This window comes from Zosterops lateralis (genome assembly GCF_965231275.1).
Source record: "Zosterops lateralis genome assembly, chromosome: 2".
Lineage (NCBI taxonomy): Eukaryota > Metazoa > Chordata > Aves > Passeriformes > Zosteropidae > Zosterops > Zosterops lateralis.
Window position 1 is genome coordinate 31,371,132 of NC_139763.1, and position 15,378 is coordinate 31,386,509.

The following is a 15,378-nucleotide window of genomic DNA, read 5'->3' on the forward strand; positions in this document are numbered from 1 at the left end:
TTCAAAAATGCTGCAAGGGTCAGAGGAAACATCGAGCACCTGGCAGATAGCCAAGCAGTTGGGATTTTGAATTGACATTAATTTCAATGCAATTAGTCTTGATGTTCTCTGCTCTGCATGAGAAGAGAATCACAGCCATGATAGGAAAGAAAAGAACACCACGACAATGATTCACATTCAAGAAATGTAAAACAAAAATACTATTTTTTGTGTTAAAACATATTAAAAACATAAAACATACTGCCTATCATTATGTATTACTCTTTGAAATTTAATTCACTCAGTGCTGTTCATGCTGTTTGTTTACATTTTCTATTGATCTCAGTTTGGATGATGAATTCAGCCTATGGAATTTTGCTTCCGAGTTTCCACATTTGAGCTACCACTTGTGAGCATTGCAGTCCACCTTGCTCTTTATAGAATGACCTGGGGTAAATTCCAGCACTGGTGTAAAGGGGGTCCCACTTTCAGTGATTTAGTCCATAAAGGCAGCCTAAGCCTGCCCTGCTGTATTTACCATTTCAGTGGTGATTTGAGCACTTCTGCAAATCACTGCTTAAGCTGGGTCTCAGGGAAAGAATTGGGGCCATGCTGCAATGGGGGCTGCGCAACATCCCTTTAAATAAGAAGAGTGAGGCGGCACCGGCTGTGGCTTGAAAAGGTCAGTGTAAATATGCTGCCCTTCACTCCTTCACACATAAGCATAATGTATTTGTTGAGAGTGTTACCTGCTGTCCAGGCTCAACCTTGTGTCGTGGTAAGCTTTACCCCAGCTGACAGAAAACCTGTTTTTAGGTGGATTTATATGTCCATTAATACTGTACCAAGCCTGGCATCTGAACTGGCGTGATTTTTTTTCATTTTCATCTTCATTTGCTCTGGTTAGGCAGGGGGTGCCACAAGCCTTCCCAACCGGGACACATCCTTCTCCATCCCCCTGGGGAAAGTGAGGAGACAGACGTTACAGGAGCCGGTTCCCATGTGTCACTCCAGGCTGAAGATGCGCCACATCCAGAGGGTCGGGGGACTTCTGGCAGTAGGAGGCAGCACCACCTTGGCTGTGCAAGGGAACAGAAGCAGCTGTGGAGTGGCTTGGGACTTTGAGATGACTTGCCGAAAGTGGCGTGCGAGCTGTAACGGGTTTTTAAACCTTTCCCTTGGAGTGTGCCTACACTGCAGCCAAAGCTGCGCCGCAGCCTGTGCAAGGTTACCAACCCTAAATTAAATCAAGCTAACTCGGGAACGAATAACATACAGTCACAAAACCAGAGGAGAAGCCTGCATAAATACTTGAGCCTGAGCACTGCTCTGGGCTGCCAGGGTGTCATGCACGTCAGGGTGCCCTAGCCAGCTGCCAGCTGGGTTGGCTCGGTCTCCAAGAGCAGGGATCTCCCAGTGTGGGATGGCTCTGCAGATATTCGCGTTGGTGCTGTTGCATGAATAGCCCCCTCTATTCGTCACGGATTTTGCACATTTCTTCTCCCTGTCTGCGATGACATGGCACTTCTCTGGCAGCTACTCACTGCTTAGCTGAAAAGCCCAGTATTCTGGAAAGTATTTAATGTGTGTTAACCTCTCTTAATGTGATTCAGCAACTACAAATCAGAAGCGCCTGCCTCCCCTGGCCAGCCAGATATCACAGCCGGTGCCTCGCACAGGCTGGATGGCAGTGCAAGGCGTCTTGCTCGCTTTGGGTGGCAAGCGCTGATGATTGGTACTTTTATTTTTAACCACAGATCACTCATTTTTAAAGGCTTCATGCAATGCAGGGACCTTTAATTCGCTGTGCAGGTCTAGGTGGACCTGCACGGACATGACGACTTGTACAGGTGCAGTTTATTACGCATCTAAGGAGGAATTAGTGCAAAAAGGCCTTAACCCAGCCCAACCCCTGGACTGCAGAGAAGCCCCTGGGAGCAGCCCGGGCTGCTGGCTCCAGTACAGAGCGCCACGGCCCCGGCCCACAATAAATGCCACAATTTCTCCCCAGTGTTTCTCTGCCAAACATCGTGGTGCTTACCACGCGTGAGGTGCTGGTGAGGCGGGGTGCTGCAGGGTACCCCAGGGTACCTGGCCAGAAGGAGGAGGAGGAGGAAAGGGGAGGAGAAAGAGGGGGGAAAAATCCACCCCATACCCAACTTCGGCGGGCCAAACCCCCACTGGGGTGCAAGTTCCCAGCAAGTCCCGGCGCCCGGCGGGCTGTGCCCCCCCCCCGCGCCGAGCGGGGACACGGACACGGGCACGGACACGGGCAGAGACAGGGCACGGACACAGACACGGACACGGACACGGACACACGGACACGGGCCCTGAGCGGACACGGGCGCTGCGTGCGCGGGGCGGGCGCTGCCTCGGCCGCGCTGCCGGCGGCGGCGGGAGGGAGAGAGGGAGGGAGGAGGAGGAGGAGGAGGCGCGGGGGAGCGGGGCGGGAGCGGAGCGCGGCGGCGGCGGCCGAGCCGAGCCCAGCCGAGCCCAGCCGAGCCGCGCCGCTCGCACACGAGCGGTGGCACCGTGCGCTTTCTGCTGGGGGCAGGGCGCTTGCTTCTTTCCTAGGGGGAAGCGGAGGAAGGTGGCCGTGCGGTCCGTCCCCTGCCGCGCGTGTGCGGAGAGGGGCCGGGGCTGCTCCGCGCCCTCGCCCTGCCCGCGGTGCGGTTACCATGCGCCCCGGACGCCGTGCGGTGGCGGCGCGGCGGCGCTGACATCCCTCACCATGGACAGCTTCGACTTAGCTCTCCTTCAGGAGTGGGACCTGGACTCTCTGTGGTGAGTGGCGCCGCCGCTTCCCCCGGGCGCGGGGACACAGGGGCTGCGGGGGATGTGCGGTAACCGGAGGGGCTGCGATAACTGGGGATGTGCAGTAATTTGGAGTGGGTGTGCACTTACCTGGAGAGGTGCAGTAAATCTGGGGTGCAGGAATAGTGGGCGTGCAATAAAGGGGGTGCACTGGCCCGAGGGTACCTTAACTGGGGCAGCGGGTGCATTAGCAGAGGGTGCAGCCCAGAGAGGTGTCTCCTCTGCCACTCGCTCTCCCAGCATTGCTGTTCCGGCAGGGGCAGAGGGACGGGTGCCCCCCTCCCCTGACTGCCAGGGTGGATCCGGGAGGTGAGTGTGGTGTTTGGCTGGAGGGGTCACCTGCACTCGTCCCTGTGCCCCCCCAGCTCTCACCCGCCCCCCAGTAATACCTTGTGCTCACCCACCTCTGGTGCCTCGTGTTGGACTCATCCCCCATCCTTCCTGCACGCCCCTTTACCCCTCCGCCCCCACCTTGGCTCCGCAACTCCCTCCCGGGCCGTCTTTATTCCCCCCCCCCAGTGCGTGCCCTTGACCTCCCCCTGAGCCCCCCCGTCCCTGCCCGCCCTGGCGGTGCTGCGGGGCTGCCAGGGAGGAGGAGAAACAATTTCTAGAAATGTCATTAGCGGCTGGAGGTGGGAAGCGCTGCCCTCCCCCCTGCACCACCCTCTCCGAGCCGCTGCCTCTGCCAAGTCCCGGAGTTTGCTGCGGGAGCGCTGCCCCCGGGCGGCCGCCGCTCCCCGCCGCTCCCCGCTGCCGGTCCCGGGGCGGCGGGTCCCCGTCGGGTCCAGCCGGCTCCGCGGGTGGGGAGGGAACGCCCCGCTCCCCGCTAGACCCCCCGGTGTGCGGGAACCAGCCCGGGGCGCGGGACCCGCGGGGCGATGCCGCCATGGGAGCCCGCGGCGGGAGGCGGTGCTCGGGTCCTCCCGGTGGGGCCGGGAGCGCGATGCCGGAGCCCCGGAGCCCCGGCGGGGTCAGGCCGGGCCGCCTCCCTCCCCGCGGGCCCGGGCGGGGCGCGCTCCAAGGCGGAGCAGCGGCGGCACCGCGCCCGCCCGCGGCCCCGGAGTGCGGGAGAGGAGGGCACTTCTGCCTGGAGCCAGTCACCGGAGCGCGTTCTGTTTTAAACCGTGTTAGGTGATCTATGGCTTCTGTCAGTAGGGTGCGCGCCCGGCAGCGCCGGCTGCTCCCCTCGCTGGCAGGTGGAGCAAAGGAAAGCAGAGCGGCGGGTCCCGTTAGCTGAGCCGCTTCTCACAAAAGACCTCAGGATGATGAGAACAGCTTGCGCTGCATAATGTGGGTGCTTATAAATGCATACATTGATAACATCGAGCCCAGTAAAACTTTTATAGTGCTGTGGGAACTTTAAAGAGCACGTATAATGCAAAATTAGTTATTACCCCATAAAAGTTTTTAATTATAGTGTTTCTGCCTGTGACACAAGTTAAAGTTATGTCCTCGTTTCAATTATAAATACCAATATTCAGTTTATATCCAAACCATAACATTTATCTCTGGCCTGATTTTAAGTTTACAGTCCATATGCACGGTTTTACAATTGAATTACGTGGTTTTTTTCTATTAAGCGAGAGTAGAAGAAATAATACTTTTGCACATTTGAACACTTTTCCCTTTCTCCTTGAATGAAGACAAACTTTGGGCAAATTTTCTTTTTCAACAAAAGTGGGCAGTGAACATTACTCTGTTCTCTAAGCTGGCTATTTGAGGTAATAATGATGTGAAAAACTAACAATGTAACTCTGGGACATCAGGGATCTAGACTGTGTCTGGCCACTCCATAGCTTTTTCTCATAACCTTTTCAGCACCTTCTTGGCTGTTGTGAAGCCACTTCCAAATGACTCTGGTTGCCGTAAGACTCCTGTATGGGTCCAAAAAGACATCAACAGTTTTCCAGCTAAATTACCTGCTTAAAAATATCTGTATTTGCGTAACTTGCAATCTTGTGGTTGCATAGCCCTTGTTACTTGTTTTCCTCTATAGCTGTTGCGGTTTAAAAGGTGAGTTCATCAGAAGGGCTCCAAAGGGCGCACTAAAAGTTGTTGCATAGTGGCAGGCCTGCATTCATTGCTAAACTTTCACCCCTTTGTAGGGGTTGAACCCCACAAATGCCCAGAGCAGTGCCTAGTGAGGGGAGCAAAGGGGTTGATGTTGTGTTTCTGAGTCCTTTTGGGGCGCTAGCTTTTGCCACCAGCTTTAGCTTGGAGTATCAGATCATGGGCTGAAAGTTTATGATGAAGCAGCTCTCTGACAAGTGGTACGGAATAGTCAGTTTTGAGAAGTCGTACAAGCAGTAATAAATAAAAGCTTACTTTGGCTTAGTGAAAGCTTCCAAAGTCTGTTCTGAAGGTCAGCAGTGCCTTGGGGCCCTGGGTCATTGTCCCGTTTGCAGGCAGGGTGGTTGTTGCGTGCTGCCCTCCTGCTGTCCTGCCTGCTTGCCACAGAGCAAGTTATGGACATTCTCAAGAAACCTGGTGTGAATTTTGTGTTAACTGACCAAGACAAAGCTAGGATGGGAACATTCAGCTGTGAAGACTTATGAGAATGTCTTCAAAGTTGTGCAGTTGTTGCCAAAAACGGAAATAAAATACACCACAGAGATAGGAAGTACTTCATGGCAAAGAGCAACACTTAATGAGACTTAATTTGCTCTGCAGCAAGAATGAATGTTGTCCTTTATTCTTTTGAATGTAGCCATAATGGCATTTTGCGCACTTAATTTATGACTGAAAATCCACTTTTTGAAGTATTTGGTGAACATTTTGCTTAGAAGTGCAGTAATTAAATATTAATGTGCTGTTCTAAAGTGGATTTTAATTTTTTTTATTTGAGATGTTCTTGGAAAATCAAAAGGGGTTTCCAAATAAACAGAGACATGCTAATCAATTCTCATCGATTGTTGCTATTATACTGTTAATGAATTTTTCTTTCCAATTAGTACATGCTATGTCTTCTGCTTTGCTGTAACAGAAAATGTAATGATATATGATGTAGTGATTATAAGACAGTATTTAGCTAGTAAACTGCAATAGTAGAATATTGTAAGCTATTTGCTACTGAGCAGTACTTTTTCCAGGTTATATGGATGCCAATAACACTTCTGCTTTCCAGAAAACTACTATAATTCAAATAGTGAAAGCTGAGCACAAACTCAAATAGGAATTTTAAGAAAACATACCAATCTGTGGCATAAACAAAATTTGTGGCCATTTGGTAAGTTTTTTCTGGAACATTTTAGGGTGATCAGCCCAGCTAAGCTCAAGATGTTGTTACTGCTGACCGAAAGAATTATCCTGAACACAGGACACTGATGACTTCAAACTACAGCCCTGTCTCCTTTTTTTTTCTTTCTCCATGAATTTATCTGTGTGCTACATGTATAGTTTTACTTGTCCAGACTCAAGGATATGGATTCTCCAGTGCGTTACAGGTTTGCATTTGTTTACACTGGACAAAAAGAGATGGAAAATCTTAGTTGGAGGTGTTTTATATGCCTGTTGTACATCAGTAAACATACTGTACATGATGGAAAGCAGCCTATGAACAGACCAAAGGACCTAATCAGAGTGCCCGGACTAGTTCTGCATTACAGGCATTGGTTTTGTTATTTGCTTTATTTAACAAATCAAGATCAAAATTCAGCCAGGTTCTTAACTCCGTGCTTAGGATTAGGCACAGCAATAGCCTCAGTGAAGAGCAGTTAGGAAAGGCTCTCCTCATGTGCTGATGTAAGATACATGTGTAGGCAGAGTTGTTCCCCATTCATTAAAAGCAATTAGCAGATTTATTAAAGCACTTACTGTGTGGTACTGAACAAGAAAATAATTTTGAATGTAAGATGCTTGTTAGCCACAAACACAGCAGTGTTTGTTTAGGTAAAATAAGCCAAGTATGTAATTGGTTTATTTGGTAGTTACCTGATACTTCTGTGTGTTTTGAGTTAACATCAGTTTTGTAGGGGTTGGATAGTCCTGTGAAAAATGTATAGCTGTATAGCTTCCAAGCTAAGATCAATATCAAACGCCACAGTATAAGATGGCCCAGTGTGTTTTACAGACCTTGTACTGAATTATTAGTTCATTTGCTATCTTTGGGTCTGTTCCTGCTCCATTTGAAGTCAATGAGAGTTTTGTTTGGAAGTTGCCATTAACAAAAAGTGCTCAAACATCCAGCAGTTTTATAAATGAGCCTTTTGTAACTTCTTGATTCCAGGTTGCCTGGCTTCTAGTCTCTACACTTTATATTTGTGTAAGCCAAGATATTTTTTTTATGTTGCATGGTGTTTACTGGAGACAGTTTTAGAAAGTTAATTCTACACATACTTCCTCAGCCAAAGTAGAAGATCACAATGTTTATTTTCAGATAACAGTAAGCAGCTCCTTTGGGGTGAGAGGGGTCACTCTCTCAGTGTGGTAACAGGCTGGACCAGCTTGACCTATCCACAGAAAATGCTCAGCAATAATACCTCCCTCTAAACAAAACCAAACCAAACCAAACCAAACCAAACCAAAACAAAACAAAACAACCAAACAAAAAAAGTTAGTGTCTTCCTTTATCTCACAATCCTTTACAAGTCTACCCCAGCCTGTGTCTTGGACTTTGCCTGTTATTTCTTTCTTTTTAGCTCTTGCCCCTTTTCAACCAATAATGCTTGAAATCATCTTTGTCTCTTTTTTTCCTCTCTGTGTGGTGTTTCCTATTCTCCCTTCGTCCCAGTGTCAACTCACAGTTACCACCTGTCCCTCATTGAGATCCCATCTAAAAATTTGCTCTTTCTGTGATGATTATAAGTTGTGAGCAAACAATAGACAAGTAATAACTATAGATTGTTCCCTTCTCCGGCTTTCACAGCATGTTCTCTCTTCTTGATGCCTGTTTTTTAGTCTGGAAGCCCTCTGGGTCAGGAACTGCTTTTATTGTTTGAGCTTTTATTTCTTACAGCACTGAACAAATTGTATGTGCTAAAACATTATAAATAATAAGAGCAAGCTTTTCATGGTCAAAATACTTCATAAATATCAGCTGAATAATAATGTTTTAAAAACATGTCTGCTGTGCCATATGAGTGCTCATTTGCTGGATGTAGTCTACCACATCACATCCTCCTCATTTGAGTCTCCACTGAGTCCGGAGGCTTTGCCAGTTTACATCGGATGAGAATCTGGACTATTATCTCTAATTCACAGTACTTAGTTTGGTGGTTTTTTTTTTTTTTTTTTTTTTTTTTTTTTTTTTTTTTTTTTTTTTTTAAAAGAATAATTAATTTTTTAAGCTTGTGATTTGTTTTTGTCTAAAAAGTAAAATTCTGTTAGAGCAGTGAGACAAGGGATGTGCTTTCATCTGTTTCCCTGAGGACTATTTGAGTACCCATGCCCAATTGTGTGCTGCAAGAGATGAACAGCCCTTTGGGCTTTCATTCTGACTCTCAGACCTGTAGATTTGTCCTCCTCTGGGAATGTATTCATCAGAAGTTGGGATTCAGAAGAGAGCATGAGATGCATGCAGCATTTCCCATTCTTTGTGAATATTTGGAGGAAAATACCAGGTTTCTTAAAATCAGTGGACGAGAAATATGAGTCATTAAAAAAACAGCATACCAAAAAATACTGGCTGTGGGAACATCTTGTCATCCATATATTAGCAATAATTTCATACTCAACTCCATGACAGTGTCATTAAAGGAAGCAAATGTTTAATTACAGGGGATTCTAACTTCATATACCAAATTAACCCATTTGTTTCATATTTATGACTAGTAAATGGCAAAGCATGAATAAAAAGAGGGATACCTTAGTCTGGTTATAACTTTTTTCACAACAGAAGTAATGGAGTAACATCTGTAGAAAGGAAGAAAAACTGACATCATGTACAGGTAGAAATCAAGGAGGTTGTTCTGTGTGATGTCTTATCTGACAAGACTAGTAAGGTAACTGTGAAGTGGCCCAGTCACAAAATGAATTTCAAAAGGATGATATTTTCTGGAAAACTCATGGAAACTTTCTTTGTATATGGCTGGTTAGCTGTAAGGCTAATTCCAGGGGAAAGCCACAAGTTCTTTGGGAAAAACTGGAAGTAGGAAAAGGAAAATCTGTAATCTTTCTTGGTTTTGAGCAGAACTAGCCCTTTGTAAACCCTGCCCTGCTGGGGAGTGGGAATTCCCATTTTGGTGGTGCTGCTGGAGAGTGGATTCACTGGCTGACTGCTCCCAGGGAGCCCACTGGTCCCTGCTCTGGCCAAATCCTTTGGATTCACATAATTACCAGTAGGGCTATTCCTCTGTCTTTTAAAAATCAGTATTAAGATGCTGGTTATACTTGCTGGCTCTGCCTAAGGCCCCAGGAGAGAAAATAATGGATACTTACAGTTGAATACTCAGGTAATACTGTACATAATTTCTGAATAATTTGTGGGTAACTACAAATGTATACTTAGGAGAAAGAGTGAATGAACTGTAGTGACAGTTAAATGAACATAATGACAATTATTAATATTCTGTGCTAAACGTTTTCTGTATCTTTTCAAAGGTAAAAATGTGTAACTTGTGTTCCTCTCTTACAACTTGATAGCTCAACTTTCCTAGTACATTAAGCAAACAAAAAGTAGTGTTAGTGACTTAAGAGGACTGCATTTTATTCTCTTAGGAAGATTTAAACCTGAATGCATGTACCAAGGACCTGGATACAAAAGTATATTGGGAAATACGATGGTAGGAATGCAATTTAAACTTAGCCTCAGAGACCCTTTATGTATTTCTTAAAAAACAAATTAGTTCCAATGCAGCAGTGGTGGTCTCAGCAGGCAGGAAACACTTACAATTATGCAGAAGGGACCAGAAATCTTTGCTAAGAAGCTTTTTGTTGCTATGTTTTTTTTCTCAATAAAGATGATCCACAACTGTAAGTACTTAAAACTAAAAACAAGAGGGTTGTATCTGACAAAGCTGCGCAACGTCTTAATGTAACCCAGTCTTTCTGTGCACATGTTTTGGACCAGAGAAAGAGTCCTTTGTGGCTCAGCTTGGTTTGACTACATGGCAAGAGTGTACAAATAGAGGATGAAGGTGGTGTCTTCTTACACTGAGTATGTTTTGATTGCTTTGAGCTGTGATGAGTTCTTACAGCACGTAACACTTTCGAAATCTGTTAGGGAGAAACTCATGGCTTCCCTGGCTCATGCATTGCCATGATGGTGCAGTCTAAATGCCAGGCATTTTGATGACCTGTGGTGGTAAGAAAAATGCAAATATGACAGACAGATGGATTAGAAGGAAAAAGGTTTGGTGAAGTATGAATTTGCATACTTCCGATTCAAAAGCCATCCCAGCAGTAGTCTCCTCAACCATGCATCTCTCTGTTTCTATCCTTGCCCTCTTTGTTTTGGTCACTGTGAAGGTTTTGGGGAGCCTGTTCTCATTCATTGGTATTGGCAGATGTCCTGAACCTCCTCTGGGGGGATGTTAGCTTTTCTCCTGATGATACTAAATGGCATCTAAATCCTAGTGATGCACCAGGAGAAAATTGATTCCTTCTGTCATTGATCACTTGTGATTGGCCAGAAGGGTGCATCTCTCAGATCTGTCAATTTTCAGAGAGAATGATGTAACTTTAATGTTTTTGTGCTCCTTTGCTTTAGAACGGCAAGTGCAGTAGATGGTTGTACCTTAGCCTAGAAAAAATTAATAGACTGAGTTGACAGAGACTCTGGAGAAGATAATTACATTGATAGGCATCCAATAGAAGACACTTTTTCATATTTTTTGTTTCTGACATAGGGAGGGAACTTGTCATGTCATCAACTGTTTTAAAGGACAAAGTAACAATAAAAACTAAACATGCATTTCTTCATTTGTGTTTGGCAAAGACAGTGTAACATTTTCTCCAGGATGATGACCTTGAATTAACTAAATGTCACCAGTTTAAAGAGTAAATTAATGTCACAATGTGCTTTGTGGTTAGGCCTGAAGACTGTCAGGAATTTCTTAGTACAAAAGGTGTTTGTGTGCTAGTCCATTTACCAAAGCTCCCTGCAAGAAAACCACCATGATCCTGACTGATCTGAATTTGTGTCACCACATTGCCTTGCATGTTTGTATGCACCAGCGTATTTGCAGCTTGTGGAGCTCAGCCTTTCAAAATGTATCACAGAATCACAGAATGGCTTGTGTTGGGAGGGATGTTAAAGATCACTTAGTGCCAACACCGCTGCCTTGGACAGCGACACTTTCCACTAGACCAAGTTGTTTAGAGCCCTCTCCAACCTGGCCTCGAATACCTTCAGGACAAGTCATCCACAGCTTCTCTGGGCAACCTGTTCCAGTGTCTCAGCAGTGTCTTTACCCTCACAGTAAAGAATTTCTTCCTAATATCTAATATAAACCCACCCTCTTCCAGTTTGAAGCTGTTCCTCCTTACCCTATCACTACATGCCCTTGTAATAAGACTCTTCCCAGCTTTCCTGTCAGCCCCTTTTAGGTCCTGGAAGGTGCTAAAAAGTATTCCCTGAGACTTTTAGTTTTCTTTTTCTAAGGAGTGAATCCTATTCAGAACCCAATCACTCTCTAACATAAAAAGGGCAAGGATTTTAGTTTGGTTTGGTTGTGGTTTTTCTAACAGCCACTAGCTATGAAAATCTCTTCCCAATCCATAGCATTGGTAGCAAAAATGAGCATATTATCAATATCTGTGGTAATGTATGCCTGTTAATGTATCCCTGGCCATTTAGTACAGATGATTCTGCAACATCTGAGGTGAAATGGTGTTGAGATAACCCCAACAAAGGAAAGCACAGATAAATGCTTTTGCTGCTGGAGCTGAACCGGATTTTGTAGATCCGGTTTTTGTAGATCCAAGCAAACTATCTCTTTATGGCACTCTTCAAGGCTTCACACTTCACAAGACCTTGCCAACTTGGGTGCATGGCTGTGTGAACATGATTACATAGCAAGTGGTATAAATGCAACCCTTTTTTTGTTGTTGTTCTTAGAAGTATATAAGTAGCAGTATCTTGAACTAATTACAGCTGATGTAAAGCACATTTAAGGAAACCCATTAGCAAAGAATTAGAACTAGAGCAGATTAGCTATTCTTTAATGGCCTTGACTGTAGATCTTTTGATGCCTTGGTAGCTTTTCTAACACTCATTGCTCATCTGTCTTTATTCAATGACTGAGAAGCTTCTTTCAAGTCACAGTCTGGTTCTAATGTGAAAATTTCGCTGTTTTCTGCTGAAAAAATTATTACCTGGAAACTATGAAAATTCTGTGGCATTCTGTACTGTTTTTGTTGTTGAGATTTAAAGCATTTTGCTGCTCAGTGTGTCTGTATAATAGAATGAGCAACCCTTAATATACTTCCTTGGAGTTATTAATTATTTACTTTCTTGAAATACAGATCATAGACAATTTTACATGCCTTCCTTTCGTATAGACTTTCTTGTCTCTCTCTTTATTTTTGTATGCTTTTCAAATGCCTATAAATTCATTTTCACTGAAAGGGCAAATAAGTAATTTAGATGATTGCAGCTATTTCATAATTAATTAATTTCAATTTAAAATAATCAAATAGTGCCCATCTATTGTTCTGTGTGCTTTCCTGAGGCATTAAGATTCACAATGTCACAATAAGTTCCAGATGGAAGTGCATACTTTATAATCAGAGAAAAAAAATCTGGTTTTGTCAAAAACCTGAAGTCCTTCCCTGATCTAAACAGAAAGTATTATGCTTAAGCACATTTTTCAGGTTTTGAGCCATTGCTTTAGGAATTACTTAAAAGTCCCAATATGAAAAGTTTTATAGGGTAATAACTTACAAACAGGACTATAGAGTAAGAGGAATAGTGATGTATGATTATATATTAATTTGTTTCCTCAAATACTCTTGGCATCTGTTAAAATATAGCAAGTAACAAGGCGTAGCACATTTCCCCCTTTTTGGCACTCTTCTGTGATGAAGAGAAATATTTGCAATGATAAATTGTCACAGTTTGCTAATAATCAATAAATAACACATTTTCCTGATAAAAAAATCATCATAAAATGAACTAAAATTTTTTGAGCAGAAGGAAAAATAGTTGAAATGGTGCACTGAGAAAGTCGGTATGTTCTTCCACTTTAATAAATGCTAGGGTTAATGGAAGAACTTTTAATGTGGCAGTTTGCCATAAGAATAAAAAATCTTTTTTGAACGTGAAAGATTCTTATGCAAGAGGTTTACATTATGTAAATGTTAGTGTTATTGGCAATAGCCCATTATAAAGGAAAACTTCATATTCAGAAATGCATTTGCAAATAATGGGATAGATGCAGCAATCTCTAGTTCTCACTTGGACAACTTTCTCTTTGAAGTCAATGGAAGTTTTGCCTGAATAAGGTGGAAGGAATTAGCCTATTCATTATTATCTGAATTACATCAAGAGCTGACTGCTAAACAATAAAATCATGATTCATAATGTAATGGCTTCACTTAATTCTTTTGTAGTCTTAATATATCTCATTATATGGTACTTCTGTTCTTTCCTCTCTGTGCAGTATTCAAATTAATAACAACCACCTTTACATAACTGATGGTTCGACATGTTTTGCTGCCTTAGCAAGATCAAAGGATTTTATATACCCTTTTTGGATAGATATCAAGAATGGGGTGATCAATCTCTTCAGTAACCATTAAGCACATTGTAAATATCTCAAGGTACCCAATTAGACACAAGTGGTTTGCCAGATGCTGAGAGCATCACCAGTTGTCAGGAGATCCCCAAATCTGTGGGACAGTCCAGAATTTATTAGGGATTAGTGGTGGTTCGAGTTGTCACTCCACTGATTTGTGGTCATTCAGCTGTGCCCTGCCATAAGCAGCCTGCATGATCTGTGGAGATAAGGTTCAAGGGACAGATATTTTGTCTTGCCCCCCAGGCAAATTTGGGTGGGAAGGAGGCAGGAGTGGATGGACACTGGTGTTTCAGTTCCTCTCTCGTGACCAGAGAGGAATGTGAGTTATAGTAAGTGAAATAGCAAAATTAGGAGGGCATAAGAGAAGCAGACTGAAGAGAACAGCCCAGGAAAATGGACCCCCAAAAAGCTTTATTAGGAAGCTGGAGTTAACCCATTAACCCCTCAGCAGGAAGCCATCTGTGGCCTTCAGGGTTTAAGAATTCTTTTTATCTAGAGATGTAATTGACACAAGATGTGTAAGGGCTGCAAGATGTCAGGTTTGTCAAAGTAACTAGAAAAATTAGTTCTATGACACACACAGAAGAAAGTAATGTATAGCTAAAAAAAGAAAAGAAATAAATTTTCGTAAGGGTTAAAAAGAGGAAGAAAAATAGTCAAATAAAGAAAGTTGCAGTTAATTCTGGAGCACTGGTGATTTGAAATTAAACTACAATGAAGAGTCAACAAGAAGAGTCAATATTCTAACAATTTAGCCCAACAGAAATAATTGTGAAAATCCTCATGATCCCTTTATAACCATACTTCACTGAGGAGCTGGAACAGTCAGTGTTCTGCACTGACTCCAGAGTAGGGTGGCTGCTGTGTTATTTTACCCTTCTGCCTATTGCTGTTGTTATTCAGGTGCTTTACCATTGCACTTTGCATCTGCATAGGGACCCAGATTTGCTGTAATAAGAGCTGTTGAGACTTGGGACAAAAAGCCAATCACAGTAACAAAAACTTTGTAGAAAAAGTGAAAAACAGAGGAAAGTGATGGATAAAAGGCAAAACTGGTCAGAAAGAAAAGACTGGAGTATTTTAATAATCTGAATAAACAGCAGTTGCAGCAAACCACCAGCCTGACAGTGCTGCCAGATCTGTGAGTCTGAGCATGATGGGAAAACTGGGAACTTTCTTTTTAAGAACCTCAAAATGAACAATGAAATGATTTTGGGCGTGTTTATGAGGACTCCTCCCAAGTGTGAGTGACAGCACGGGAATACCCCGAGGGGATTAGCTGGAAACTTGGAGAGCCTTAATGTCAAGAGAAGATTAGAAAGCCTTATTGTAATAACTTTTGGTAATGGCTTTCCATAATGATGGCGACAGGCCACAATGGGCCTTCATGGTGAGGAAAGTGGGAACCAGTGAAGAGCTGTGAAGAAAAGGGGCTCATAGTCAAAGCACCCTGCCTGGGAAATGCTGTTTGCTGTGGCATTTCAGCTGGAGCTGGCTCTCATCTGTGAAATCCAGTTGTGCAAACTAAGGCATTTATAGCAGCAGAAAAATGCCCTTGCCCAAAGAAGTCAGTAGATGGGTCTCAGTAATGCATTATAGTTTAGAGCTCCCATAATCTGGTACTGAAATGCTGATAACTATTGGGTGTTCTGTAAAGCACTTCAGCACCTCTTCAGACTACACGTGGCACCAATGGGAACTAACTAAATATACCTATTACAATACTACTATGGAGTACTACTATAGTACTGCTGCTTTGGATCAGACTGAGTCTTGGAATACTGACCTGGATGCCAGTCAGATATACCTAATTCTCACTTTCTGAAATTACTTGGAAATGTACCTGTTATTGAAAGCCTTAAAAAAATAGAATTTTGATTTTTTTAACAAATACGTAGCTTGAGTGTAT

The 15,378-nt window shown here is 43.8% G+C and overlaps 1 protein-coding gene across 1 annotated transcript in view; it reads left to right on the forward strand.

Moving 5' to 3' along the window:
* Positions 1 to 2,710: 2,710 nt before the first annotated feature.
* Positions 2,711 to 15,378, forward strand: part of AFF3 (ALF transcription elongation factor 3) — a gene marked incomplete at both ends in the record, with an annotated part of 311,403 nt that continues 298,735 nt past the window's right edge. Inside the window, one exon of the mRNA XM_083885208.1 lies at positions 2,711 to 2,763. Within this exon, the coding sequence (XP_083741334.1) occupies positions 2,711 to 2,763 (53 nt within the window). The remainder of the gene's footprint in view (positions 2,764 to 15,378) is intronic.